Raw genomic sequence first — 27,680 nt, forward strand, 5'->3', positions numbered from 1 at the left:
AGTCCTGCAAACCAAAACTTACAAGAACCAAAATGGAGTTGTAAAATTAATTAAAAATAAATAATTACTTTTTCAATTACTCTCCTTTTAATTCAGCCTTTTATTTATATCTTAACAATAATCAACACACATACATAGAACATCACATTTGGAAAAATCAATGAGGTTTGTTGTAGCTTGTGATGCATACGTGATGCACTTTGTTTGTGTGTTTATATGTAGAATCCACAAGACTTAGATTAAACCTCTTGATTCATATGGATTTGTTTTACAATGCCTTTGTGGACATACAGTGGAGGGACAAAACATTGTTTTATTAAAATAGATGGTAAATAAAAGAATTAACCTTTTTGGGTGAACAATCCCTATGAGATTTTCCTGGATTTATCCAAATGACTGTCCCTGCGTTAAAGTTAAAAGCATCTGTCAGAAGATATCAATTTTACCTTAATGCCTTTCAAAAATATCTGTATTTCCCTAATATTTAAAGTGCCTAAAAATAAGCCCCTGAATCTGGACAATCCTTTGTTGTGTAAGACTTTAATATGAATACTGTAAGATTGAATCTCACTCCGAAAGCATGAGATAAAGTGATGATAAGACAATTAGCAAGTTTTATGTAATAATCTAAGGGCTGGAATATACTACAATAATTTTGCCCCAATTTCCCCCCGATTTACAGTCTGGAGAAGCTGAAAGTCAGAGGCAGTCTGCAAATTTAAGTTGACAGATTTAATAGAAAATCATTTAGTGTATGTGACTATTTATAAAGTTGGTTAGTGTATGATGCCTAGCGTTTTAAAATCTGTTCAGATTTAAAAGTCAAGTAGTGTCTTCCAGCTTTTAGTCGTCTATGTTTCGGTGCTCAGAATTCATCTGAACTTTATCCCTTCTGTACTTTGATCAGCACAAATCCAACAAGTGTTATACCAACCATCAAAATCCTTGAAATGGAGACATTCTCTTATCTCTAACTTGTAAAGACCATTGAAACCACACAAACATAAGATTACACAACAATAAAAACACTACAATTGCAAGGGAATCAAGTAAAATGGTGAGTAATAAAAAACTGAATTAATAATAGGTTGCTATTAAGAATCTTTAGATGCATCAATACTTAAAATGGAATGGTGTATGCATCTTTCTGTATTGCACCATGAGCTGTTATTGATTGCTGACATTTTAGGTATAAAAAAGAGTGGCAGAGAGTCATTGTAAAGATAATGTACAGTCAGTTTCACTTATGAGATAAAACCAGCCAGTGTCAACTAGTGCTACTTTATTGAGTCTTACCTGAGTTGTTATGCCTGCTAACCAAAGTACAAGTCAGTCAGGTGTATGTCATAGCACAGATACAAAGCACAGGGGAAAGATGGGATCAATGCAATGCTATTTTGAATCAGTTTGTGAAATGAATTCCTTTACTGATCACTTCTGTATGCAAAAATTTACACAATATTATCCAACCCTGGGAGGAATCTCTGTTTAGGATTGTAGTGCCATAAATCTCTGTCTTTCTGCTCTCGGTTTTGTGCAAGTTAGTTTCCAGTAGTTTGCTTTATCCTTTCTACAATCACCTTCCAAGCAGATGAAACAAAACAGGTGAAAGCATGATGTGCATGATACAAACTTGCATCCTATTTCATGCATAATCAGATCATGACACTTAGGACAGGCTCTGAACATCGGACAACCAAACACTCTGCTCTGCGGATCTGATACCAAGTCACATGTTAGCAGTGTGAAGACGAGGGGGCACATCTTGTTGGTGCAGGCAGCAGAAGTGCAGGGGTAAAGGCAGGAGCCACAGATTAGCTGAGTGGTCGGACATCGAGTGCACTGAAGCAGTTCAGTAGTACCTTTAATACATGCAGGTTTAAGTGCAGAGGAACAAACCAGGCACTTTGGAAAAATGCAAAAGATGGGTGGAAATTAAAAAAGGTTTACAACTTCAAGAAACCATTTTGAATTTGGTTCAGATGCCGTTGATGAAAATGAAATGAAAAGTAAATATACGGTGCTTACTGTGTTTGTGGAATCTAGTTTTTTCCCATCTTCCTGAGTTCCAAAAGTGCTTACGGATTGGTTATTCATTATCGATTGAGTTTGAGAGAGAGGGAAAAACACCTTTACAGACCAAACAGAAGATACAATGAGTAATTTGCTAAGTTTAATCCAGTTACTTAACTATCATCACTGCCAGAAATAGAGCGTCATGAGGCATGCTGACCTGCACTTTTTAAACAGCTTTTTACAGATCTTTTGTATATTTGACTGGTATTTAATGATGCAACCATGTTATAAGCTATAAGCTATCAACAGAATGTATTTAACATAAAGAGTGTTCTCACCTCTAAAATATGTTCCTCCTTGCTGAGATCATCAGTCAAATCATACACTAGTGAATTTCCTACAGAACAATGATTGACAGTTTTTGGAGTATTATAACAAACGAAATGTGCAATAAGAAGAACTGAAGCATTGATTAGGCATGTTGCGTCGTACTATTCTCAGGACAAAGTGAAAGTGAAAGCAATTTTTCAATGGTTGTAAATATATTTATAAACAAATTTGTTAATTATTTACCATTCAAATGTATAAATGGTTAATAAACAACAAATACCTGACGATCCCACTGTTGTCTGTCCTCTTCCATTCCACCGTATAACCGTGTGTCTCACGCTTCTTAGCTCCTCATTTGTGTTTATACCTTCACCTTTCACACGTTTATTTCTGGTTCTAGTACGTTTCATCGTATCGCTTTGAGATTATTTAAAAATCTGTAAACAGGCCACCTGTGCTGTCCTGTCGATCTGTTCTGTGTGGGAATGAAAGTGCGACAGTTTTTGCTAACAGGAAAACCCACAGCTGAGTTTTGGAAAGTCCTTGAAATTCATGACATGATAATTAAAGTTTTATTGACTTGAAATCTTTTGTGTATTATGTGAATTAAAATATACAGTCCATAATAAAATCCACAATATTCCATTGTAAATATATATTGAAATTTGGTTGTGTAAACTGTCTGTGAGTTTCATAAAAGAAACAATTCATGTTACTGTTTTTCTCTAGCTTTAAAATCAGATAAAATATGAAATACTTGACCTTTTCTATAAGTTACATAACAGCTGGTCAGAACTTTACTGTAATAACATTTTTTATTATGTCCTTGCAAAAGTTTATAAACAAAAGTTCAAAATAGGTCTTTCAAAATATCTAAAATCCATTTAGACTTGAGGCTTAAATGTAAATAGTGAGTTTTGTCACTGTAGTTGTTGGTTTTGAATAAGCTCCTTTGTTTATATGAAGCTTAAATACTTCATCTATGAAACTGTGAGCTAACCTGTCAGACAGGCTTTCTTGCAGAGGATATTCCTGCACTGAAAAGTTGAACATTTGTTTCTGAAAAAATCTTTACTCACACAATTAAACACTTGAAAACAAACAGTACATTTTAAGATTTAAAGCTACTAGCTCGAAGCCACTAGACATTAATTTCCAAAAACATAAAAAGTACAAAACAATAAAAAGCTAATGTAACAAATCATTATTATCAAGCCTGTTTGTTTGTGCAGCATTAACAATAGCCATTATTTTGTAGGCACCCCTGCCACCATGCACACAGTGTGGGGAATACATATGTAATAAAATTCATCTTCTTACGCACCAGTCCATCGAGCTTCACCCACACCAGTAAACACGCTGATATATGTGTGGAAGAGACTATAAATCTGGTTCTAATCCCCTGTCTTGAGCCGAAACCCCATTATGTCTGATGGTCCTTATATGGGGCAGTAAATATTGACCTCTTCTGAATCATGAATAGGATACTCTGCATGTGTGTGTGTGTGTGTGTGTGTCGGCACTCTCCCAAGTGCACTGTATGTGCATGCATATTGTATGCTTGTGTGTTTCTGTCTGTCCAGTTCTGCCTTTTTAGACTTCGCAACATCAGTCAAGACAAAGTCTTGCATTCTCCCTAAGGTCTGAACCCAAACTGTCTAATGTGCTTAATGCATCTTCGATCTCTCTATAGTCCTGCCAGCAATGCCACTATAACCAGTCACAACACAAGAAGGCCTCTGATGATATTATTCCATATGATGTGGCATTAACTGTTTGCCAGAAGCAGTTTTCACTCAGTACTTCTGCACATCAGTTTGGTCTCTGTGAAGACAAGAATAGATTGTGATTGTTAATAAGGATGCTGAATGCAGGAAAAAAAAAACAGTTGTGAGTGATTAAACAGTTGTTGGTCCCCATTAAAAACAATACTATGGAATGGGGAAATAAATTTTGTTACCCACAATCTTCAAAGAAATTCATACAGGTTTGAAATAACTACAAGGTGAGTAAATGATGACAGAATTGCCATTTTGTTTGAACTATCCTTGTAAGTTACATAGAGAGAACACAGTTGTGTATGTCACAAAAAGAAGTGAGAATTTTTGTTCATTGCCTATAAAAAGTTGATTAATTGAACAGTTAGCAGCACTAGTCACCTTATCTCTATGGCTCCGCTGATGAGCCCTGAACTGCTCGGGGTTGGTGAACATCTGTTGGCAGAATGGGCAGACTGACTCCGGGATGGTTTTCCATGGTACCCGTCCGACTGAATCTGGAGAGTTCAATTGTTCTTCCAAGTGATCTGCCATTGTCCAGTGCTTCTGCTTATCTGTGTGCACCATGTTAATAATAGACGGTCTGTCGTTTCTCACCACTGCTCCATCGCTACGAGATCCAGAACCAGATTCTGCTCTTGATCTGCAATCTGATTGGAAAGCAGCATCTGGTTTAGTAGCACGGGACCTTAGAGGTGCGTTATCTTTCTCTAACCTCTTTGGCACCTCTGAAGTGTAGTCGTGTTGAGGCCTCTCCTCCTTGCCTGAGACGGAGTTGTGTGTGTCTCTTGGGAAAGAAAATGATATAACTCTACTCCTGTCCTCGTTGTTTTGATCTCCTGCCTCATTGCTTTTGTTATCCTTCACAGTCCCAGGTTGAAAGGGCCTCTTCTGCGACCCAGAGCCATCCTCCTTCCCCTCTGCATTAAACCTGACCAGCCCTGCACTCCAGCTTTCCAATGGAGGCACAGACAGCTGCTGAATGCAGTGGTGGAGAGATGGGTAGTCCACATATTTAAACTTGGGTACCTTTTCCTTAGGACTGGCAGGCCTGTTGTTTGGTGCCTTTCCTAATGAGCAGGAGCCCAGCCAGCCGTTCAGAGGAGGCACAGAAAGCTGTTGGATGCACTGGTGCAGGGAAGGGAAATCCACATACTGGAAACGAGGCACCTTGCGAGGAACATCGCAGAGATCGTCTTTTCTCACACACATTTGTGTGGAGGTCTCAGGGTCACCCTGCTCCTTCCTGATCGCTCTATCCTCTGTGTCACACTCAGCTGAGGCAGAGCGTTTGGCATTGCCACCTCCATCTGGTGGCAGGTACCTCCTGTCCTCCATCCCTCTGAATGCACAATGGTGCTTTCGTCTTCTGTGACTATAAAGAGATATTAAATGTGATGAACTTATGAATAATATTAAGTATCCTAATCAGCTCTGTAAAACAGGACTTGATTGTGATTAGTGTTTAATGAATATTCCGGATTTAGCATTTATGGCAAATAAGGTGCGGTCACATTAGCAAAATTTCAGTGATAGAAGCTCCATTGTCTATTGCCAACAAATAAGTCACTTTCAAACCAAGTAGTTTTTTCATTTTTCATTATGACTAGGCACTAAAGAGTAAATAGGGCCAAGTTTTAAAAGCAGAAATATGAAGTTTATAATTTTATAAAAGCACTTACAGCCATTCTTGTGTTAAAACATTTTTACAGTTGCTTAAGGGCTTTATGATTTACAACTTAATGTAATAATAACAACAAAGTTTTAAAACTGGTTAAAATTTCACAAGGTTAGTAAATTCTGTGTATTTATGCTTTGTGACTGAAACAGTGGGTATATTTAATGTTTCAAAGACTGACCCCATTAATTTACTGTAACCTATATTTTTGCATTTTTAAGAAAAAAGGAAACATCACATTTTATTCTATTTCATATTATTATTTTGTGGTAATAAACATTATGGCACAAGTGCTGTTGATTGAGCTTAATTTACATTCAACCCAGAATACTCTTCTGAAGCATATTTGTTCACGCAAATCAGCAAGAATCAACATGACTTCTTCTTTTGTGATAAATAGCTAACCCAGTTTTGGTTCAACAAAACTGTAATTCAGTCTTTAGAAATACTGGGACAAACAAATAATTACAGATTGATATTTATTACATAGATTAAATATAAAAAGGCATTCATTAGGGATTCATGCCTTGATATATGAAACAGGCTTTTACATGCCTACTGGGACCAGACCCTTTTAAAGAATACAACTCACCCTCACTGCTCTCCTTGAGGGGGTGTAGATTTCACACTGTGTGGGTCGATGGCTGGATGGGTTTGCTCTCCACAGGCCAGGCTGGGAAAATGATAATAACAACCAGATAAAAAAAAAAAAACTTAGAGATGGCAGGTGATGTGTTCACATAAGTGTGTGAGCACTAGAGAAAGTGTCTATGTGTGTGTTCGTGAGGGGAGAGATGGTCTGAGTTGCTCCTGTAGCCCTGTGCCATTGGTATAAATAGCTCTGCAGGTATGGAGTAAAGGAGAAAAGTAGGTCAGCTTCAGACTGATTCCCTTCTCCAAGGGGCCCAAAACAAAATATCTGTCACACACACACACACACACACACACACAACACTACAATCTTCTCTTTCTGTATTCATTATGGTCAAAACCAAGAACACCCAATACTGCCACACAAAAGCCTAGCCGTCCAGCCCACCCTGACTTCAGATCACAACACACACCTACTGAAACTGACACTGCTTCACTCCCCATGTGTAATCAACAAGTGAAGAGATGTGGTTTACCACCTGGTCAGCCCACAGGCTATATGTAAATGGAAGATTCTTTCTTTTTCTGAACTAGCACCAGTATTTCACAACCACACCCCAAGCATTATCTATAGTAAAAACATAAACAAATTTGCTATTATATAACAAAGAAAAGATGAATGTCCCAGTTGAGCCTGTGCTGAGTGAAAAAGCTCATGCTGTGCTTAGTTGTGAAATAAATATTTTCTGGTTTTTTGAGGACTTTGGTCAGTAGAGAGACTGAAGGGCTGATTGTAGGTTTCAGACAAAAAGAATTATGTATATAAAATAATGTTAATTTTATATATATTATATTTATATAAAACAGTATATACAACAACAGTATAACAATAAACAGTTTAACTGACTTAGTATACATGTTATGTGTCAAAACAGTAATGAGTCATAACATGCAAATACTTACAATACAAACTTTTGATACCTTGTTGCTATTTTAAATAGCAAACTGGGTAAATGTAATATTTCTTTCTTCTTTTTCATATTACTAAAAGCCCCCGAACATTGCCTGGCACAGAGAGAAAACACACACTGTAGAACCGCCCTGGAACCGTGCCGGGCGTGGGGGATAATAGCCGTGCTCCACATTCACACTCGCTGTGTTGTTCATGAGGAACTGGGTCACGCGCCTGGCCTACATTTTTAAGGTTTGTTGTCTCCGTTTTTTCCCCTCCCCACATTTATTTGGGCTGGCCCCGCCCTCGTTGCCTGAGCAGTGCAACGGGGGTTGGGGAGGAGCGGCGGTCCGCACAGTCTGAAGCTGAGAGACCAAGCCAAGCAGTTAGATGCGTACTCGCAACATGTAGACAAACAGAGCATTCACACGCGCGTAACAGCAGAACAGTGCGCGAGCCAGCGAGCAATGTGCGCGTGCTGACAAAACGAGCTAATACAGAAAGATGCGCCTGTCTATAAACATATTCATTCGACTTCCTATCAAGCCACGTATCCCCCTGCCAAATATTACACCTGTCATGGATAGCACAATGTGTCATGGATAGCACAATAGAAAATAAGCTCATTCAGACAACTGTTATTACAAACCTGCATTATGTCATACGAGATGACGACAATAATTCAGATATGAACAAATGTCAGGTTTGATTAAATATTTGAACGTATAAGATATAATTTAGGCTACACATTTCATGTTTCCAGAGGTTTACCTTATGTTACCGTAGTAGTCCGTGGGGGTCCGTGAAGTGCATGTCAAGTGACTTCTCCGTCGATTTAATCGGAATTGTGATCGTCTTGAAGAAAGAGCTTTATCATCTACACATTATTTAAAACATAAAACATAAGGATTTTTTTCTCTCTGGTTTGCTTTCTTGAAGTAACCGTTTAAACTTCTTCAGTTTTAATTCAGTTTGTGACCAGGAGGGCACGATATTATTTATCCTGTCTTAGTATCAGCGACACTTTACCAGAAACAGTTCCTTAATGTGTAAAATGTGGTTTGGCTCTAGCAGCCGCTATTCGGATTCTGACGGATAGAAGCGAAAGCCAATCATAGTTTGGTCACGCTTCATGACACACCCATAGATTTCGCCTCACTCGCGTATCTTTGTCCAATCAACGAGCTGATTTTTGATAAGTGGGCGGAGCCACCATGTCCTAGTTCTTGGCGAATTATAATTCAGCTCAGACTCCGTTTACTCGAGTCACCCGAGCGCGAGTTGACACCCAATCCTCCGCGCGTCTTTATCATTCAGTCATATTAGCCCTGACATATGCACGCAAACCAGAGATGTCTTTCCTTCTTTTAAAATCACACGGATATGCAACTCGTTTAAATGTTTAAAATAATAGCCTAACAATAAAATCTTGTCAGAATTAACACTAAGATTTTTAGTATCTTAACAATATTTTGCCCAATTGTACCTGTAACTCTTGCTCAGTGTACGAGAAACATCCATGTTTGTACTTTATATTTGTTACTCCGATGTGCTAGAAGAAGACTTCGTATTGACATGTTATTTGAAACTGTTCAGACAAATAAAAGATATGACTGAGAAAATCCTATGACCTTCTTGCTGTTGATAATTTTTTTTTTTTTTTTTTTTTTTTTTTTTTTTTTTTAAGTTGGAGCAGTGAAGCGGTATTTCAGCTACTCGTGTAATTTAAATGTCATATTTCTAAGAAGGGCAGCCCATTACTTACTAAATACTAAGGAAAAAATCTACACACTCATTAATACCAGCTTTTATTTACACAATTACACAGACAACAAGATAAAATGAGATTGAGTGAGATTGCAGTTGAAATTCAGCAATCCAGCTATGAATGTAGCTCCCTAGATTGTGGTTTGGGTGTCAGATGACAGAAACGTCATCATGAACTGCCACAGGCGCCATAACCCTCCTATCTTAAGGACGATATCCAGACCACACGTTTAAAATTCCCTATGTCATGAAGCATAATACCCCTTTTAGGGGGCACATGCATTTACTGAGTGTATGAGCAGGCAAAGCAGTGCTGAGGATAAAACACATGTTTTCTCTTTGGTAATAATAGACTGCATGTCAAGACTTTTGACATCAGCAGGGTTTGACATCAGAATATTATTCATGGAATGTGTTGAATATCAGGATCAGGTGCCATGCTTTTATAAACATGATCGTTTGAGTCTCAGCTCACAAGTTTCCTTTTTAATGTATCTCTTTTCTTAACTCAAAGCGAACAATGGAACCTTGAACTTGAAAGGTGTTTGCTTGGCCGTGAAAACTGTTCTGAATGCTTTTCACTTTCTAGAAAGGCCAAACAGTGTCACATGAAATTAAACTGAATGCAAGCATTTTCAAAAAGAAAATGTGAAGAATGTGAAGAAGTTCTTTTTTTTGAACTAACACCTAGTTTTTAAAGCCTGATATCCCTATAGCAAATAAAATCAACACATATTTTAAATCATTTCAATACATGGATATTATTGATGTTATTTCCACTGAATTATAACTAAATTGTCAAGTGCCGTTATAAACAAGCTCCATCAATTTGTTGTTTTTTCCTTTTGGTTTAAAAATGATGAAATAAAGAAAAAAAAACTGGAGCGATTGCATAACTGCAGAGATGAATGATGAAGTGTCCTGCTTTTCACATTTTCTCATCTTGATGAACTTTTATCTCAGCAGTGTCTTTAATTTGTTATTGGATGAACTGCAGTATAAACTCTATACAGTTTTTAAAAAGTCCTCTATGACCATCCAAAGCAGCTGGTACATGCCATCTTGAGCTGATGGTTTTGGTGGACTGGCATTCAGAGTTCAAGTGTTTTTGCTTCTTGTCAGAGGTCCTAGTGAGCGTTTCCACTCTTTTTAGGAATAAATCAAGTAGAAAAGGGTAGTCAAGGGGGTGAACACCTCAGTCCACCCCTTTCATCCCCTTGCCCCGCTTTCTCCTAAATTTGATAGGCTGGTGCAGAAACGTGAGCATCACAACCTATTGGAAGGCACAGAAACAAATCAGCATGAGTATAAGTTTAACAACCTTAAGTTGCATGGCTTGTAGGGATATTTTACACAAAAATGAAGAAATTTTGTCGCCATTTATGTCTTTCCAAGCCTGTTTTATTTTCTTTCTTCTGTAGAACACAAAAGATATTCAGTAGAGTCCGAAGCAACACTGGACCCCACTGACTTTTCAAAATATCTTTTTTTATGTACCACAGAGGGGAAACAATCAGTCCTAAATGAGTAAATGAACTATCCTTTTTTAAGCTGCTCTTGCATGACATGTGATCCTTACATGACATGACAGTTTTATGATTCTTTGATTCATTAAGTAGAAAATTGAAATCCAAAAACAAAAACAAAGAAACCAAAACAAAGAAATAAGTAAAATATGATGGAAGTAACTGAAATGTCTCTACCTCAATTCCCCATCTTCTTCTGTCGATCCAGGAATTTCTGCCGCCTGTCCATCGGAATCTCATCCAAGCTGATACCGTGGTTGCTTGCCTTGGTGGTGACATTACCAAAGTTATCAACTCCCTACATTATACACATCATCCTAAAAAGTACATATATATAGAACTTGTTTCTTTCTTACCCAGGAGTAAGGTCTGGCGGTACAGGTAGTGGCTTGTTGAATCCATCTCTCCCAACCAACCAGTATGTTTCCTCTACCCCTTTACCCTGATAGAGAATGAAAGGAACTAATCTGACAGGTTTCAGGACATTTAAGAGGCATTTAGTGTCATGTGTGATTCCAGGAGGTTTCTTGGCAAATGCTAAAACATAACATTTCTTTAAGCAGTTTCCCTCTCACACTAATTTTGTTTATTTTGTTTACTAGCCATGCCTAAGGGTGTAGAATTCTGTTATCATTTTCTTCTTTTTTTTTTCTTTTTTCTGAATGTCCTGAACCTTTCTATAAGTGTAATTTCTATTATTGTGTGTCATAACATTTTGTGGTGAAAATGATGGTGATGGAAATTTAGAACATGAAACTTTTAAACATTTTTGGGAATAAAGTTGTCATCTCTTCTTTTGTTAATTTTATAGCTATAGCATTCAAAAGGCATTTGCCTTGATTTTTTTCTTCACACAACGTGTCTCATGTTTCATCTCAAGTGTGGTGTTCATCGGCTCTGATAGCTTTCTGGGCAGTGCTGTTATGCTATGGTTGTCCCGAGTTCGAATCCCGACTCAAGGACCTTTCCAGATCCTGCCCCTATCTCCTCCCACTTCGCTTACTGCCAGTTCTGATCTGTCCAGTTCTGAAGGTGAAAATGCCAAAAATAAATCTTTTAAAAAACTATGGCCTTCACTGAAACTGTTATCTTCTTGATAAACAAGTTCAACATTTGATAAAAACATAATAGGGACAACATTGTCTGTTCTGGAAATTATACCAAAACTTTGGGACAGATGCCATTCTCAAAATATATATATATATGTATATAATCATCTTAATCACACAGCTAATATTGAATTATTTTACTATTTAGGATTATTACTAAGGATTAGTTGTTGACCATAGTAGTGCATATACAGTCATAAAAGTGACTGAACTGAAGAAGGGCCGTCTTTAGCTGACATGGGGCCCAGTGCGAGGTAGGGAGTGGAGGCCCCCTTGGTCCGTGCGACCCCACCAGCTACACCCACCTAAGGATGGCCCTGCCTATTAGTGTGTGTGTGTATGTTTGCATACCTTGAGCTCTGTCCTGCCCCTAACATCTATTTTGTAGCCAAGTTTGAGGCTGTTCAGGACATCAACAGTACTCTGATTGACATGAATTCTGTAAGCTGTAAAAACAGGGACAAAACAATTAAGAAAAACATAAAAACTAAATTAATATTACAATAAAAAGTGTTATAAATTAAACAACACTTGATCATTGCCCATATTGGTTTCTTGTGAACATACAGCCTCACTCAGGACATCAAGAACATACTGTATTAAGCAGAATTCCACTTGGAAGTACTTGTTCCTTGAGAAACCACTAGATGGCAGTATGTCCATAACTGCTTGACTGTTCACTCTCTGAGCCATTTTAAAGCTGAAGCACTGGGTATATTACATCACTCAAGACATTATGTAATTCTTCTGTTACTTTCAGATGATCTGGACAACTGTGTTTTAGTCATTTCATTGTGTAGGTGAAAACACATAGCACTAGATGTGTGATTTTTTTGGCCTTATCTATGAAAACATCAAATATTTCATTTAAAAATAATTTAAAAAAGAAAAAAATACCTTAAACAATATGATAATATTCATAATAATAATTTTGAGGTATTTAAACTCTAAAATTGACACTACAGTTCAGAAGTTTGGGGTCGTTAAGATTTTAGGAAAAGAGCCTCCTATTCTGCATTTGTTTGATAAAAATACAGTAAAAGTAATATTATGAAATATTGTTTTTTTATTTTAATATATTAAAATATTTAATTAATTCATGCAAAGCTAAATTTTCAGCCGCAATTACTCAACATTATTATGTTGAAAACAGTTGTGCTGGTTAATATTTTTGTGCAAACCGTAATACATTTTTCCTGGATTTATTGACAAATGGAAAATGTAACAAAGCATAACATTTATTTGAAATAGAAAATGTTTGTGATATTATAAATGTCTTTACTGTCACTTTGTTGAATAAAAGTATTCATTAAAAATGTACTTACCAAACTTTAGAACGACAGTGTATATTTTTAGGCATTGGAAACTTGTAATCATGTTTTACACAATCTTCCATGTTCTTCAACATGAAACGTGTTCTAAAGGTGAAGTAAATGTTGTGGGATAAATGTGGCACAAGGTCTGATTAAAGGAGAGACAGTTCAGGGTGATGTCGAGGCGGAGGAGTTCTAAGAGGACATTAGCTTTAAAGCAGAATTTTCTTTCTAATTTGGCTTATACGCTTAAGAGCTTACAGGGAACTCTGCATTTTAAGCCCTCTGAGCTTCTCACTGACATGCACTCACTAATCAGCACACACACAAAGTACTAACCACTGAGTCTTCAAACTGATCCTTAGCCAAAGACAAATTCCTGGAGTCACAACTTCAGCGACAGCCACAAGCGTTTAGATTGTTACTATTAGACACATGCTGATGTATATGCATATTAAACACATAAGTGTACTCACGCAACCCTGTGGATTCCATTCGGGAGGCTGTGTTTACTGTGTCCCCAAACAGACAGTACCGTGGCATCTTTAACCCAACTACACCTGCTACCACTGGACCTGCCACATACACATGAATAGTAAGTTAGCACATTAGCAACTGCATAGAATTACATGTCGTGCCAATCACACATGTTTGAGTACCATGTGATCTCTGTTGAGTTGTAGGGTGGGGGAAAGGGCCAACAGCATGCTAACTAATTGGATGGATCTGTTAATTGGATGACGCCCAGGATTTACATTTCACTTGTTCTAGGAATACAAAGCCATCAGAGAATCAAGTGTAAATACATTTTTACTTTTAGCACAATGTTGGTGGTGTAAAAGAAGACCATCTTTGTCAATGAACATTACATCCAGGGGAGAAATTATGTTTTTGATTTTTAATTTTCTGAGATGATGCATTTCATTTAAGGGTGTGAAGCACTTGGACAAGCTGGTTTAACTTGACATAATATGAAAATACTGGCTCTCTTATGGCTTTGTTAGATGTATAGGGTTACAAGACTGCTACAAAGTTTAACCGGCAACATGTATTATGAAAATTGCCATTCAAAAGTTCAGAGTCATTAAGACTTTTTTTTTTTTTTTTTATAAATTCTTTTATTCAACAAGTATGAATTAAAATAATCAAAAGTGACAGTAAAGACTTTAAAAGTGTTATAAATGATTTCAGTTTCAAAGAAAAGCTCTTTTAAACTTTCTAGCCATCAAAGAATCCTGAAAAAAACCACAGTTAGCACAGTTTCAACAAAAATATTAAGCAGCACAACTGTTTTCAACACTGATAATAAGATGTTTTTCTTAAGCGTTAAATTTAGCATATTTTAATGATTTTTGAATGTACTGATTGTGGAGTAATGGAGTAATGGCTATTGAAAATACAGCTTTTCTAACACAGTAATGTATGACCTTTTAACATATAGTAAACAAATTATTTTGATCAAATTAAGAGTTAGAGACTTCTTTAAAAATATATTTTAAAAAAATCTTTCAGCCTCCAAACTTTTGAATGTTCTTAGTATATGTTTTTGTGTGCTTTGTGCGACTCTTACCAGAATGGAGTCCAATGCGGATTTTGACTTTGACGTCAGGCATGTGCCTCATTTTAAATGTTCCGATGCAGTGCAGAATGTCCAGAGACATGTTGGCCATTTCTGCTGCGTGACGGTTATCGTTACGGTTTGGAACCCCTGATGCCACCATGTACGCATCACCAATAGTCTCTACCTGTTTATATGTATCATATAAAATGTTTCTTGCAAAATGCAAAACTGTTTGTATGCGCTATATTATCTCAAATGATGTAATATTATATAAGTAATTTATTGTTTTCATTTATTCACAAGATAAAAATCTTTAAAAGAATGTCTCATCAAATGATTCACTCAAATATAACTTTGAAAAGTTGTCATTGGATGTGTTAGCCTTTCAATTTACCATTTAGATACTAATATGTACACTTTAGGTACTAATATGCAACTTTACTGCAAAAATATGAACCTTTAATGCTAAGTAAGGCACAAAGGTATACCTTTTGTCACCCAGTGACAGCTTTTGTAGCTTTTTTTCTGAGATCAGCATTGATCATAAAATAATCTACTAAATTTCCACAACAGTATAAAAGAAAGATAAAAAAAAGCTTATGTAAACCTTGTAGACATCGTGGATTGCAATGATTCCATCAAAAAGTGTGTAGAGGTCATTAAGCAGATCGACCACTTCGATTGGTTCACTCAGAGCAGAGATGGTGGTAAAGCCCACAATATCACTGAAATACAGTGTGACATCTGAAAAGTGCTCCGGCTTTACTGGCTTCCCTGTCTTTAATGCCAAGGCCACAGATCTGAAAGACAGAATGGCATTATAACAAACAAAAGAAATGTGAAAAGCAATCTAAACATCTGAAGTAGGACTCACTTGGGCAGCATCTGGGCTAGAAGAGCATCCGTTTTCTGACGCTCTACCTCTAGTTCTTCAGTCCTCTCTCGGATCAGATCCTCCAGGTTTGAGGAGTACTGCTCCAGCATCCTTAACATTGAGTCAATTATATTTGTCTTCTTTCCCTTGTTCACATTCTTAAACTGTAAGTCAGAAAAACATTTTTTTTTTTAGATTATTGTTTTTGTTTTACCCCTGTATATATTGTGTGTGTTTGTGTGTGTGTAAAGTGATGTGTAGCAGTGAATGAAGATCTTCAGACACAAGTCTCATGTATGTGTGTGTGCTTGAGAGAGAGAAAGAGAGTGCACCTGTCTGAAGATCTCCTCAAACGTGGGTCTCTTGTTAGGCTCCTCACTCCAGGCTTGCTTCATGATCTGAATCACCTCCAGCGGCGCTTCATCCACAGACACAGTGGGTCGGCACAGCGGTGGAGGAGAGCGCACCTTATCTATGATTTCTGCACACAGAAATACATAACTTGAGCATTCACGACTTAGAACACTGTATCCATATCTGAATTACTCCAAACCAACTCCATTAAATCACTTCCATTGTTAGTTTTTCTATTGACTAGGTGAAAACCCGAATAGTATGTGATTATATAATGGTATGTGAGAGTGTCTAACCTTCAGGAGGCATATCCAACATGCAAAAGGGTGCACAGCGAGAGATCACCTCCTGCATGATAATAGAAAAGCTGTATACATCAGCTGCATATGTCCCCTTCTTCTTCAGTTTAGGATCCCGCAGGATCTCTGGAGCTGTCCAGAATTGATCTGTACCAAAGATACAGAGATCAGAGCCAATCAGAAATACTGAATATATATATAAAAAAAGCAAGAGGAGATGATGAGAACTTCTATGTCAAGTTTCTCATCTCATGTTTTTCCAATTTGCACATGTATTACACATACCCTCTGGTTTGGTGTCCTCCAGGATGATGTTTTGACAGTTGATGATTTCACTGAAGCCATAATCCGTAACTTTCAGAACAAACCGACCATCTACCACACAGTTCCTTGACTTCAAGCGTCCATGAATAATCCCATGATTATGCAAGTACTTCATTCCCTGACAGGGAAAGATTAAAAAAAATGCCTTAGAAGGAAAGTGACAGAGAAGTGTGAGGAGATGGGAGCAGGGGACATCTTTGACAGTTCATTAGTGAACAGCCAGTCATTCTTTACTACATTTTCTTCCATATTTTCATCTTCTTGCTGAGCTGTTTTTACTTATCCTTTAACTTATCTATGCATTCATTCAACCTTAAATTCCTCACCCTGATCAGATCAAGGAGAAGAGAGGATTTGAACATCCAGTCCAGTCTCATTTCCTCGTTGTTGAGCAGGTCTTCCAGACTGCCTCTGGTGCAATGCTCCGTAACAATGCCAAATATGCCAGTATCCAAGAACAGACCCAGAAACAGGTTCAGATTCTCATGACGCATGTCTCTCAGCTACAAAGAGTGAAGAGGAGGACAAGCAGATGCAACAACAACAACAAAAAAAGAGGTGCAGAAGACAGGAGGGGAAGGTGAGTATAGTGTTCAGTTTTTCGTTTCAAAACCTGTCCACAACTTGTAAGTTAAACAATGAATTATTAACTTAATAACAAAATTAAAAACAAAATCATTAACTTTCATTCACTTCTCTCTTACCTTGATAAAGATGGCCTGAGTGCTGTCACTGATTTCTGAAACAGAATCTCCACAGGGGCATTTCTTCAGCCAAACCCAGTCACCCTGACAGCACAGAATAACACAACTAAACACAACTTGTTTTTCAACTTTTCCGCACCGAATTGTATTTAATTTAAATAAGATAAATGGTTTAAATAGAGTTTAGAGTATTGCAGTTTTATTCATACTTTTGTTTAATTGAATATGAAGAATTTTGTGAAAGTTCTGCAGAGCTTTCTGCAAATTCTGTACAGTATTAATACTTTCCCACAACAACTGATGTACAAACAATAGCTGTATGTTGTTCATATTAATATATAGGCTACTTTATACTACATACCTCTAATTTGACTATTAGTGTATTTTGCTTGCAGTGATGAACAGGTTTTTAAAAGCTGAAAAATTAGTTTTTGTTTTTATTAGTGAGTGTGGAGCGAGAAATGGAAAACCTAATGGAAGCTGGTTTTCCCCACTGAATAAAAACTAAAAAAGGTAATTGCAACTTTGTATCTCACAGTTTAGAGTTTGTCTCATAATTCAGACTTTATTTTGTGAGATATAAACTTGCAATTCTGAGAAAAAACATTGGAATTTCAAGATGTTTACTTGCAATTGCTGGCAATTGCAATTGCTTTAGAACTGCCAATTGTGTGATATAAACTCTTAATTCTGAGGAGAATTATACAAATTGTGAGTTATAAACTTGCAAAATTGCAAAAAAAAAAAGAAAAAAAAGAAAAGGAAAAAAAGACAATTTTGAGATAAAAAGTTGCAATTCCCTTTTTTTTATTTTTTTTATCTTGCACAAACTTTTCTTTTTTAAAATTGTGAATTTTTATCTCACAATTACGAGTTTATCTTGCAATTCATTGGTAGAGAAAAATTATACAGAACTGGTTGAATTTTGTCTGAAACGTTATTCCTATTAATTTACTGTTTATTCAATTGTTTTATAAGAGCAATACCACACTTGGAATCATGCTTTTGTACTGAATATCAGCACATAAGACTGTTTTCACCTTCTGGTATTCAGTACAAATTCATACTTTTCTTTGTGTGATATTGCTTCATATATTACCAAAACACTATGCTAACAACGAAAAGCATGAATTACACACACCTCAAATACAGCAACGTTGGACGTTTCAAGAGTTGACATAATGTAACTGCGTCCTGAAACTGAGTGGCGAGGGGTTTTAACATCTAGTTGACTCTTTGCCATACTCTCCTCATTCAGCTTCTACGGAAAGAATGGAGAGAAATGGAAAATGTGAGAAACATAAACAAACATCTGAGTAAGAGTGGGAGTGAGAGAGTAAGTTCTATGAAGAGATTCATTCCTGTCCTATTTAGTATCATCACACTTGCAGCAGATCACACACTAAAATTATAGTAAATTAATTAAAATTATTACCATACTCTCCTCATTCAGCTTCTACAGAGGCACACAGAGAGAGAAAGAGTGAAATGGACAGTGAGAGAGACACAGATAAAGTCTATGAGCAAGACAGAGAGAGATGGCATTTATGACTGACCCTCCTGCTGAGTGTGGTGTTGATGAAGACCAAGTCATCCAGTGTCAGTATTATCTTAGTGGGGCTTCCATTTCCTCCTCCACTAAATGCTCCTAATATCCCCATCCCGTATTTCCTAGACACATACACACAGATATGCTCATTTGTTTATCAGTAATGCAATAAACATATTCAATACAAGGTGTTTGTTGCAACTCAACCAATTCAATTCATACCTAAAATGGAAAAATAATACACCTGCTCCACTTATAAACACACAGAACAAGAGAAGAAGGAGGAAAATGGTCACTCCATCCAAACCTGCAATGAAAGGAAAAGAACCACAGACAGAATCAGTGATTAAATATATTGTAGCTAATAAAATGTATATGGTACAAGAATTTTTGCTTTCTCACCTCCACTACAAGCAACATAAGAACTGAACCAACAGTTTGAGTCAGTGCTCGGTGACGCTCCAGCAAAATGAATCGATTTCCCCAGGTACTTCAATCCTCCATATTTCCCATATGTGTGCGATGCTTCCAGGGCGTGTGTGCGGTGTAGGCTTGTCCGTGTGTCGTATGTGTCCAGGACCGCATAGCGGGCCTGCATTCCTTCTCCATCGGTACCTGCCGATATCCGCTGGTTAAAGCCATTGAATTCAAATCCACCCTCATTTTTAACCAGTGTATCTCCTGATACCCAGCGCCCTCCATTCGCAACTCGGCTCTGCTCTGCAGCCTTCGCTGTATAATAGAGCATGTTATAGATGGTCCCAAAGAATGGAGAAACCTGCCAAGAAAAACAAAATCCTCAAAAATGGAACAAATAACATTATGAATCTTAATGGGATTCTAATCTATTTCTCATACTAAGAAAATGTAATCAAATGATAAAAGTTTTAGTATTTTTTTATTTTTTATTTTTTTAAGTAGTAATTTTAGTTGTGGCCTAATGTTTAAAGAGTTGGACTTGTAACCCAAAGGTCATGGGTTCGAGTCTCAGTACCGACAGGAATTGTAGGTGGGGGAGTGAATCTACAGCTCTCTCAAAAAATGGCTGCCCACTGCTCCAGGTGTGTGTTCACAGTGTGTCTGTGTGTGTGTGTGTGTGTGTGTGCACTTGAATGGGTTAAATGCAGAGCACAAATTCCTACTGTGACATGTTTTCTACATAACTATAGCTTTTCCTATCCCCATCCCTGTATTGCTAGTTTAAAATGATATCTAGTTGTAAGCACTAAGACAAGTTCAGACAGATTTTTCAGACCGATTACAGTTACCTCTTCAGGTGGTGTGCTGGTACGTATATCATAGGATTCCTGCGCTGCACTAAAGGCCTCATAGAAGTTTTGTTCCCCTTGGTCCATAGTTATTGTCAGGACCCCATCATATGCTCGTCGCAGTTTGGTGTCATTGGCCAGGATTGGATAGTTCACATTTTTATATGGCAGTGAATACAGGAGGGTGTCATATGGAATGAAGATATACCCTCGGTCAATCATTCTCATGTCCATTGCTGTGGTTAGCAACTGATACTGTTCCTCTCCACCAATCAGAACAGAGTGCATGCACATGATGACAACTGCACACAGAAAAAGAAGAGGGAGGAATAAGAAAGTGGGAATGTGCAAAGAGGACTGAGGAATAAATAAAATTATTAATAATTATTAAAACACAATGAGAGACATTACAGAAATAGATTAATATTAATATTTATAAAATGCCTGCCCTAATTTGGATATCTCTCTCATGGAAGAGGACACTAAAATTGCATTTACATTTTTTAAAGTTATTTAAATAAAATTAAATATTAAATAAAAATTAACCAAGTATAAAAATAAGTATAATTTAAAAATTATTTAACTGAATCACCATAGATTACATTCTTAAACAGTAATTATAGATTTAATTATAATTTAATCTCAATATATCTAAGGATGTTGAAGCAGATCATATTTACTGAAACAACTAACTACTGTGGTCATCTTTTTTCAGTCTCAGTTTTGTTAAATTAAAGCCTTAAATGTCAAAATTCTTCACCATTTTCAGTGTTGCTAAGCATTTTAAATTCATATTTACATTTTTAAAGGGGTCATCGGATGCCCATTTTCGACAACTTGATATGATTCTTTATGGTCTTAATGAAAAGTCTATAACATACTTTGGTTAAAATTTCTCAATGGTAGCGTAAAACATCACCCTTTTTACCCTGTCAAAATTCAGCTCTGCAGACGTCAATCCGTTCTGTTGCATGTTGCTTTAAATGTTAATGAGCTCTGCTCACCCCATCCCTCTCTTCTGTGGGATGACCAGCCATGCTCGGAGAGACTGTTTACTTTAGCCACAAAACTTGCTAACTAGCAAGTTATTAGGAAAGGCGATTGCAAAGATTCATAAAAAAAAACTTTTACTCACTTCTGTTGTAAGTGAAGCTGGGTCATGAATGATTCCCGTGAACATAGACACATTTAGGCAGATCGGGGGCTCATTCCCTTCACAAACAAATGGAATCAACTGCATCTTCAGCGTCTTAAATGTCGGGAATAAATGATGACTGCTATGTTAATTATTACATCCAACAACAAAACACCTCAATTGCTAAGGAGACATTCTTGTCTACTCCTGCTCTGGTGTCGAAACAATGATAGTCGAACTGTTACAGCTCACTCAGGGTGGATCTAAGGTAAGACAGCCATGTCGATCAACATAATTAAAACCCCTGGGTGGATTTTTATCATTATAAGCAGGGCCGGCCAAAGCCTTTATGGGGCCCCTCAGTGGTGCCATTACGACTGATTATTGTCAGTGCTTGACTATTCGCACACTTTAAATCTAAAATCTAGAATACTGTCTATATGAACGTGCAATGGGAGTCAAGCCCCATTCCTTATCAGTAACCAAAACGAGAGTGACCAAAGTAAAATCAAAGATGGCAACGTCCATAAAACTGAAAGTCTTATCACTTTCTGACACGACAAGAGTCCAGTCGAGCTGCGAGTTCTTTCGTCAAATCTTGTCAGCAGCTTTTATATTTGGGTGGAGAGCAGAGCATTTGATTCGCACGCAGAACACAAAACTGTTGGGAGCGGCTCTGGTGGAAAACTGACGGGATCTAAAACATTCAGATGACACACAGCTCATTTCTCCATCACTGTAAGTTACCGAAAACACACATGAAAACACGTAACACATGGTAGACACGCGTTTGTGCGGCAGAGCGACTCCCTCTAGCACTGTATGACGTGACAGACAACTAGTTGTCCAGTCCTGTTCTGTTAACACAGTGCTTGTGTTCTGAGAATGCAGTTGTGAGTCCTGAAAATTTACAGGTGTGAGTTTGGTTACAGAATGCGGTTGTCACACCCATAAATAACCGAACTGTGTGTTAACGTAACCGTATTAACGACTCAAATACAGGACTGACAACCGTATTCTGCTGCTGTGTGAACGTGGTGGTGTACTGAAAAGTAGCTAAATAAACCAGCAGCCAATACATTTACCTAACAGAATGTTATTTTAACAACATAAATTATTAATCACACATCTAAAACAACAGCTCATAATCTATAACTAGCTAATTAAGGCATAATGTTATTGGAATATGGTGGCCACAGGGGCCCTAAGCAGCCACTTAGTCTGATAATAGGGTAGATGTGTACACACATTGCCAACACACATTTATGTTCAAACAACATGTAAAAGGGAATTTAGCATCCAATGAGCCCTTTAAACATAATTCAAACATAACTGCACTGTAAAAAATTATCATGAATTTAACTGTAAAAGACTGTAAAAATGCTACAGTAAAAACCTGTTAAATGGTTAACGGTAAGTTCTACTATATACAGTGAATAACTGTATTGAGCATTACATGTAATTTTACGATAGTACACCATTTTTGGAAGTGAAAAAGAATGTCAATAACAGTAAAGAACAGTGAATAACCATAAATTTACATTACCAGAATTACATTTCAAATTTGATTTTTTAATTTTTTTTAATAACTGTTTCTTCTTAGGTTTTTTTTATCAGTCGTGTACATTAGAGTTTATTGCATTATTTCAGTTTCATGTGTGTTACCGTGATGGTGTTTAGTGTTTGTGTGAATGACACTGTGCACCTTCTATATTAAATGCTGCTTTGGTTCATCATGTGACTTTCTCATTACCACCTGCTTTTGGTGGTCAACATTGTATTACAACGGTACAAAAAAGTATTCAGTATTTCAATAGGTTGGTATATTAACATTATATCAGTTAATGAAATTATGGTATTTAAATGTAAAACCTAAAATGTTGCTACCGTATTTTTTATGGTAAAATTCTGGCAACCACAGCTGCTGTTTTTTCACCATTCATTTTACGGATTTTTTTTTTACAGTGTGACAGAACTCACCCCTTACTCGATCGGTCTCCCGTATTGTCTTTAGGGCTCGCCGTGGCCCTTCCTTGTCCATTTCCATGGTAACAACCACACCAACTGGCAGACCAAGGGCACGCAGGGAAGCTGCCAGTTCGTGCCCAGTCGCTTCCCACATGTCGTTCTCTGCTGTTATAATCCCAACATGTGCCCAGCGGAAAAAGCGCAGCACGGAGAGGAGCACACGAGCAGACAACGGGAGCGGCCGCAGGAAGGTGGAATACATTCCCTCATCCATGTCTGCCTTCAGACAAGCCCAGGACAGGATGCCCTTGTTCCAATTCTTTGCTAGCAGCGCAGCAGCAGTGCAGTAGCCAGGATTTGCTGGTCCAAGAAAGGCCGAACCATAGCCCTCCAGCTCAGCAAAGTGTGCCAGGGCTTTCGAGCTGGAGCAATCCTCATTAATTAGTGTGTAATCATACCAGTAGCCCTTGTTGAGGTCAGGGTCTTTGTTTATCCGGCTCATGGCTAACCGCGCAGCCAGATCTGGTAGGGCTTTGGAGAACATGGGGTCACATGCCCACGGTCCTACAATGGCGATTTTGAAGGTGGTGCCCCAGGCCTCACAGGGCAAGTATGATAGCATGACTAGAGGAAGGAGAAAACAGTTGCCCCACCAGCTGCGGCTGCGTAGCGCTGGGGTCGAGGACACAGGACACAATGAGCCATCAGGTTTTTTTGCTTTTTGCTTTGAGGCTTGTTTTCGTCGTCTCTTTCCAGCACTAGACTGTGGCCATCGTGGGTGGTGGGACTGGCGAATAAAGCTAGAGTTTCTGTGGTCATCCATTTTATTTTTGTTTTACTGTTAATTGTCTGGGACAATGAAAAGCAGGTGGCACTGAGAGGTGTTGTGCTGTATTGTTCGAATTAATTGTCTGTATTGTTGAAGGCTGATAAAAAAAACACGCCCAAAACACCCACCCCTCAATTTGGGTTCTACCCACTGAGGGGCACTAGCCCAAAACTATTGTACAATAACCAGCCATCACTGTCTGTTTTAGAGAGGGAGAGGAAAAGAGGGGAAAAAAGAAAAGGGATGAAAACAGAACAGAAAAAGACAGAGTTATGATTTTTTTTATGGGAATATTTATATACAATTCATTGCATCTCTTTTTACCATAGTTTACTATATGCAGTAATGACGTGAGAATGATTCCAACATCAGCATTAGGTTCATAACTGATTATGGTACCAAGGTCCATAGATCTATACTGCATTTCAAAAGTCAGTAAGATTTCTTTTTAAATATTTTTTTCTTTAATACTTAATCTTAATACTTTAATTCAGTGAGGATGCATTAAATTGAACCAAAGTGACAATAAAGACCTTTACATTATGACAAAAAAGAATATTTAGAAAAATGAAATTCATCAAAAAAAAAGGAGAAAAAAAGTTGAATGTTACCCATAAAAATGTAGATAAGTACAACTGTTTTCAACTTTGATAACAATAAAAAAATACTTGAGCAGTAAATCAACATGTTAGAATGATTTCTGGTGGATCATGTGACACTGAAGACTGGAGTAATGGCTTCTGAAAATTCATCTTTGTCATCACAGCAATAAATTACATTTTAAAATGAATCAAAATAGAACACAGTTCTTTTAAATTGTAAAAATATTTCACAATATACTGTTTTTACTCAAATAAATTCAGCCTTGATGAGCATAACAAACATCTTTCAAAAACATGATAAAATCTTACCAACCCCAAACTTTCAAATGGCAGTGTAATTAAAGATAAAATAATAAAATAAAATGAATAAGTAGATCTGTTTTTCCCTATGTTGTACAGAAAAATACAGAAGCCCATTTCTGCCTCAGAGTAAAAAGTATTAGGACTCTATTTCTCCTAATTGTGACTGTACATCTTACAATGTGACTTAAATTCTTATTTTAAACTTTATCTCACAGTTCTCTTTTTTTTTTTTTTACTATGAGGCAGATTATATGATTAACAGATAAAATATATTAATATTTTCAGATTTTAATAAAATAATATATATGTTTTCTTTAATAGAATGACATCTATATCTTCTTCAATCTTCAATTAAATAATTAAATGTTGTTTGCTAATAAGAGTTTTGTTCTTCAACCCTCTTACCATCCCGTCCTTTCCACTGTGATAGAGACCTCAAATATCTAACTGCAGGCCTGGTCACCTGACTCATGTGCCATTGGTGTTTAAAGGTGGAGCTGGGATGAAGTATAACACGACTTGTACCAGGCTGTCTGCCCATTCCTCCCTCCCACTCTTTCTCTATCCATTGCTCAGCAAGCAGCAATCAGATTACAATTAAAGAGCTCTGCCTTCATTAGCCCTGGCCATAATAACAGCCAAATAACCTGAGGCTCAATCAATCTTAATCTTAATCAACCTTATCTCTTTACACCATCATCACTCTACTGACCTGTCAAAAGCCTTTTGTCCTTTTCTGTGTGCTCCACCCTCTAATTCATGTCATTATCATTCTGTCTAAATTCTGTATAAATGTCCTGTCTACCCCTCACTTCTTAACCACTAGGTCTGGCTTACTCACATTCTTTGGACTTTTAGCCAGCTCTGAAATAACTCAAGATGACAGAGGATTGCACGGGACCTTGCTGTCAGACTCACGCTACACCTTTATTTGAGAGCTTGAGAACTGTCACACCACAGCCCCCCATTTATTCAGTCAGTTTTTATGTACAACATTACAGCACAATGGTTTCATCAGCTAAAGGAATTTCACAATCTGTGTAAATATTTAATTTGTACCATAGTATATGAAATGTGCTATATAAATAAGATTGCCTTACCTTGCCTTGTAGTACTTAAATATGTAAATCTAGTAATATTGTGATACAACAATACAGTTATATCAGCTGCCATACAGCTCTCCAGATATTCCTCCCTACTAAAAAGATTACTAATAAGTGTTTAAGATTAAGTTAACTTTTTTCAAAGGGGATATCCTGTTATATAACTGCCAGTGTTAGTTGAAGGTTTGTTGCTTGAAATGACTGCTAGAATCTCATGACCTGATCATGGATCACATTTTGTTCCAGTCAAGTTTATTGTAACTTTGTGATGATGTCACGTTATTTTACCATAATACTAAATACCACTAAACTGGCAGTTTTTTTGCGATCAGACTCTTAGTGACTGAACATTGCAGTAAATAGACAATACTATTTCAATTATATTTCTTTATCAACAAAGACCCATATATTTGTATTTTAGTGAATGTTAGCTGAGTTAGCATAATTAGCAATTGACATCTTTAGTAACAGAGAGGCATTTCATTATGTAGGACCAATAAAATAAGGTAGCCTAAATTACATCTATTTCTTATGAGTAAAGTAATAATAATAATATAATGCAATTAATTGTTGTTTAATACTGAAAAAAGATAAAAGAATACTGGAATAAAATAATGCATATGTTGAAACAAAATTATTTATCAAACTCTAATACAATGAATTTTTTTTTTTTCCAGTTATGCTGTAACAACCTAAGATTACTTAGCAGACCTCAGGGAAGTCCTAATCCTCTAAACCTCAGGGACTACTCTAGCGAATTCAGTATTAAAAACTACTCTTACCCTCAATAAAGAATTGTTAGTAAAAGAGCAAAAGATTGGCTAACCTGGTAAGTGTGGCTAATTGAGAGCCATGGTGAGTACTCGTCCCATTAGAACACAGAGAGTCTGAGAATAACCAGAGGGGGACCAGAACAGCACTTCCAGGGAGGAAATAGTAATAAGAAATAACAAATTCCAAATTAAAAATGTAAAAGTCCAGATCAAAGGTGGAGAAAAGACAGATATTCCATGTCAAAATTCCATGTTTTTTCTTTTTTTTTTTTTTAAGTCCTTTATCTTATCGTCTTTGAAAAGAATAGTATAAAAATGTAGATGTAGAAATCCACCTTTCTCTTTTTAAAATGGAGAGTTGATCTTTGGCTTGTGGTCCCTGGAGGTTGGAGGCCCTCTATTGGACTGAGTCCTGCCCCAATCTGGAGAGCCTAATGGGGGAAGCCTCTGGAACAAGAGCCTCTCTGAGTCCTGGGTCTTATGGGAATAGGCAGATTTACAAAGAGAGAGAGTGAGACAGCAAGAGACAAGGAACGAGCAGAGGAGAAAGGAGGGGCAGGCCGGGAATCCAAGCAGTGACTTCTTAACCCTCTTTAGTCTATAATCCAGACATACATGGCAAAAGGCATTGTGTCTTCTCAGTGTGCATATGAGCTTGCGGTCCAGTAATATTCAAGATACCGACTAACAACTTAAAGTAGAAATATTAACAACACCTCAACACTGACAATTTTTTTATTAACTTTAATTAATTCATTTTTTTATTATTTGTAACCAATTTTAGTGTTTCTAGTCTCACTGTAAATGGAGGTCTTTGGAAGACTGTTTCAAGTTTAATGTAATCCCATGATAAATAATACAATAGATAGGTTGTATGGTGGTTTCTAATTAAGCTGAGGATTTGATCCAGTTGTCTGTGCGGGATCAACAGTGAGCCATCAAAAGTTACAGACTGTACCAGTAACACTTTATTT

At 37.1% G+C, this 27,680-nt stretch overlaps 2 protein-coding genes across 7 annotated transcripts; both read right to left on the reverse strand.

Moving 5' to 3' along the window:
• Window positions 1-1,262: 1,262 nt before the first annotated feature.
• On the reverse strand, window positions 1,263-8,450 carry si:ch211-284e13.6. 3 transcript variants are annotated; one of them, XM_042724389.1, is made up of 7 exons: window positions 8,117-8,450; window positions 6,395-6,475; window positions 4,506-5,499; window positions 2,627-4,170; window positions 2,355-2,413; window positions 2,029-2,130; window positions 1,263-1,862 (listed from the first exon to the last, which is right to left on the reverse strand). In XM_042724389.1, the coding sequence occupies exons 3-4, from the start codon at window positions 5,460-5,462 to the stop codon at window positions 4,159-4,161; spliced, it is 969 nt and encodes a 322-aa protein (XP_042580323.1). In that variant the 5' UTR covers window positions 5,463-5,499; window positions 6,395-6,475; window positions 8,117-8,450; the 3' UTR covers window positions 1,263-1,862; window positions 2,029-2,130; window positions 2,355-2,413; window positions 2,627-4,158. The 3 variants fall into 3 exon arrangements, with proteins under 3 accessions (XP_042580323.1, XP_042580321.1, XP_042580322.1); XM_042724387.1 differs by having other exon boundaries at window positions 1,263-1,905; XM_042724388.1 differs by lacking the exon at window positions 8,117-8,450 and adding an exon at window positions 7,357-8,104 and having other exon boundaries at window positions 1,263-1,905.
• A 1,680-nt stretch (window positions 8,451-10,130) lies between these two features.
• On the reverse strand, window positions 10,131-27,439 carry gucy2d (guanylate cyclase 2D, retinal). Of its 4 annotated transcripts, XM_042724390.1 has the most exons (21): window positions 26,760-27,437; window positions 23,109-24,124; window positions 19,994-20,295; window positions 19,128-19,503; window positions 18,948-19,032; window positions 18,733-18,847; window positions 18,612-18,632; window positions 18,318-18,437; window positions 17,177-17,260; window positions 16,799-16,975; window positions 16,434-16,590; window positions 16,146-16,295; window positions 15,828-15,976; window positions 15,496-15,659; window positions 15,229-15,421; window positions 14,631-14,805; window positions 13,537-13,635; window positions 12,099-12,193; window positions 10,995-11,080; window positions 10,816-10,904; window positions 10,131-10,385 (listed from the first exon to the last, which is right to left on the reverse strand). In XM_042724390.1, the coding sequence occupies exons 2-20, from the start codon at window positions 23,917-23,919 to the stop codon at window positions 10,817-10,819; spliced, it is 3,447 nt and encodes a 1,148-aa protein (XP_042580324.1). In that variant the 5' UTR covers window positions 23,920-24,124; window positions 26,760-27,437; the 3' UTR covers window positions 10,131-10,385; window position 10,816. The 4 variants fall into 4 exon arrangements, with proteins under 4 accessions (XP_042580324.1, XP_042580325.1, XP_042580328.1 ...); XM_042724391.1 differs by lacking the exon at window positions 18,612-18,632; XM_042724394.1 differs by lacking the exons at window positions 18,612-18,632; window positions 23,109-24,124 and having other exon boundaries at window positions 26,760-27,434.
• Window positions 27,440-27,680: the final 241 nt, after the last annotated feature.

The sequence above is a fragment of the Cyprinus carpio genome, chromosome B5 (genome assembly GCF_018340385.1).
Source record: "Cyprinus carpio isolate SPL01 chromosome B5, ASM1834038v1, whole genome shotgun sequence".
NCBI classification, from domain to species: Eukaryota; Metazoa; Chordata; class Actinopteri; order Cypriniformes; family Cyprinidae; genus Cyprinus; species Cyprinus carpio.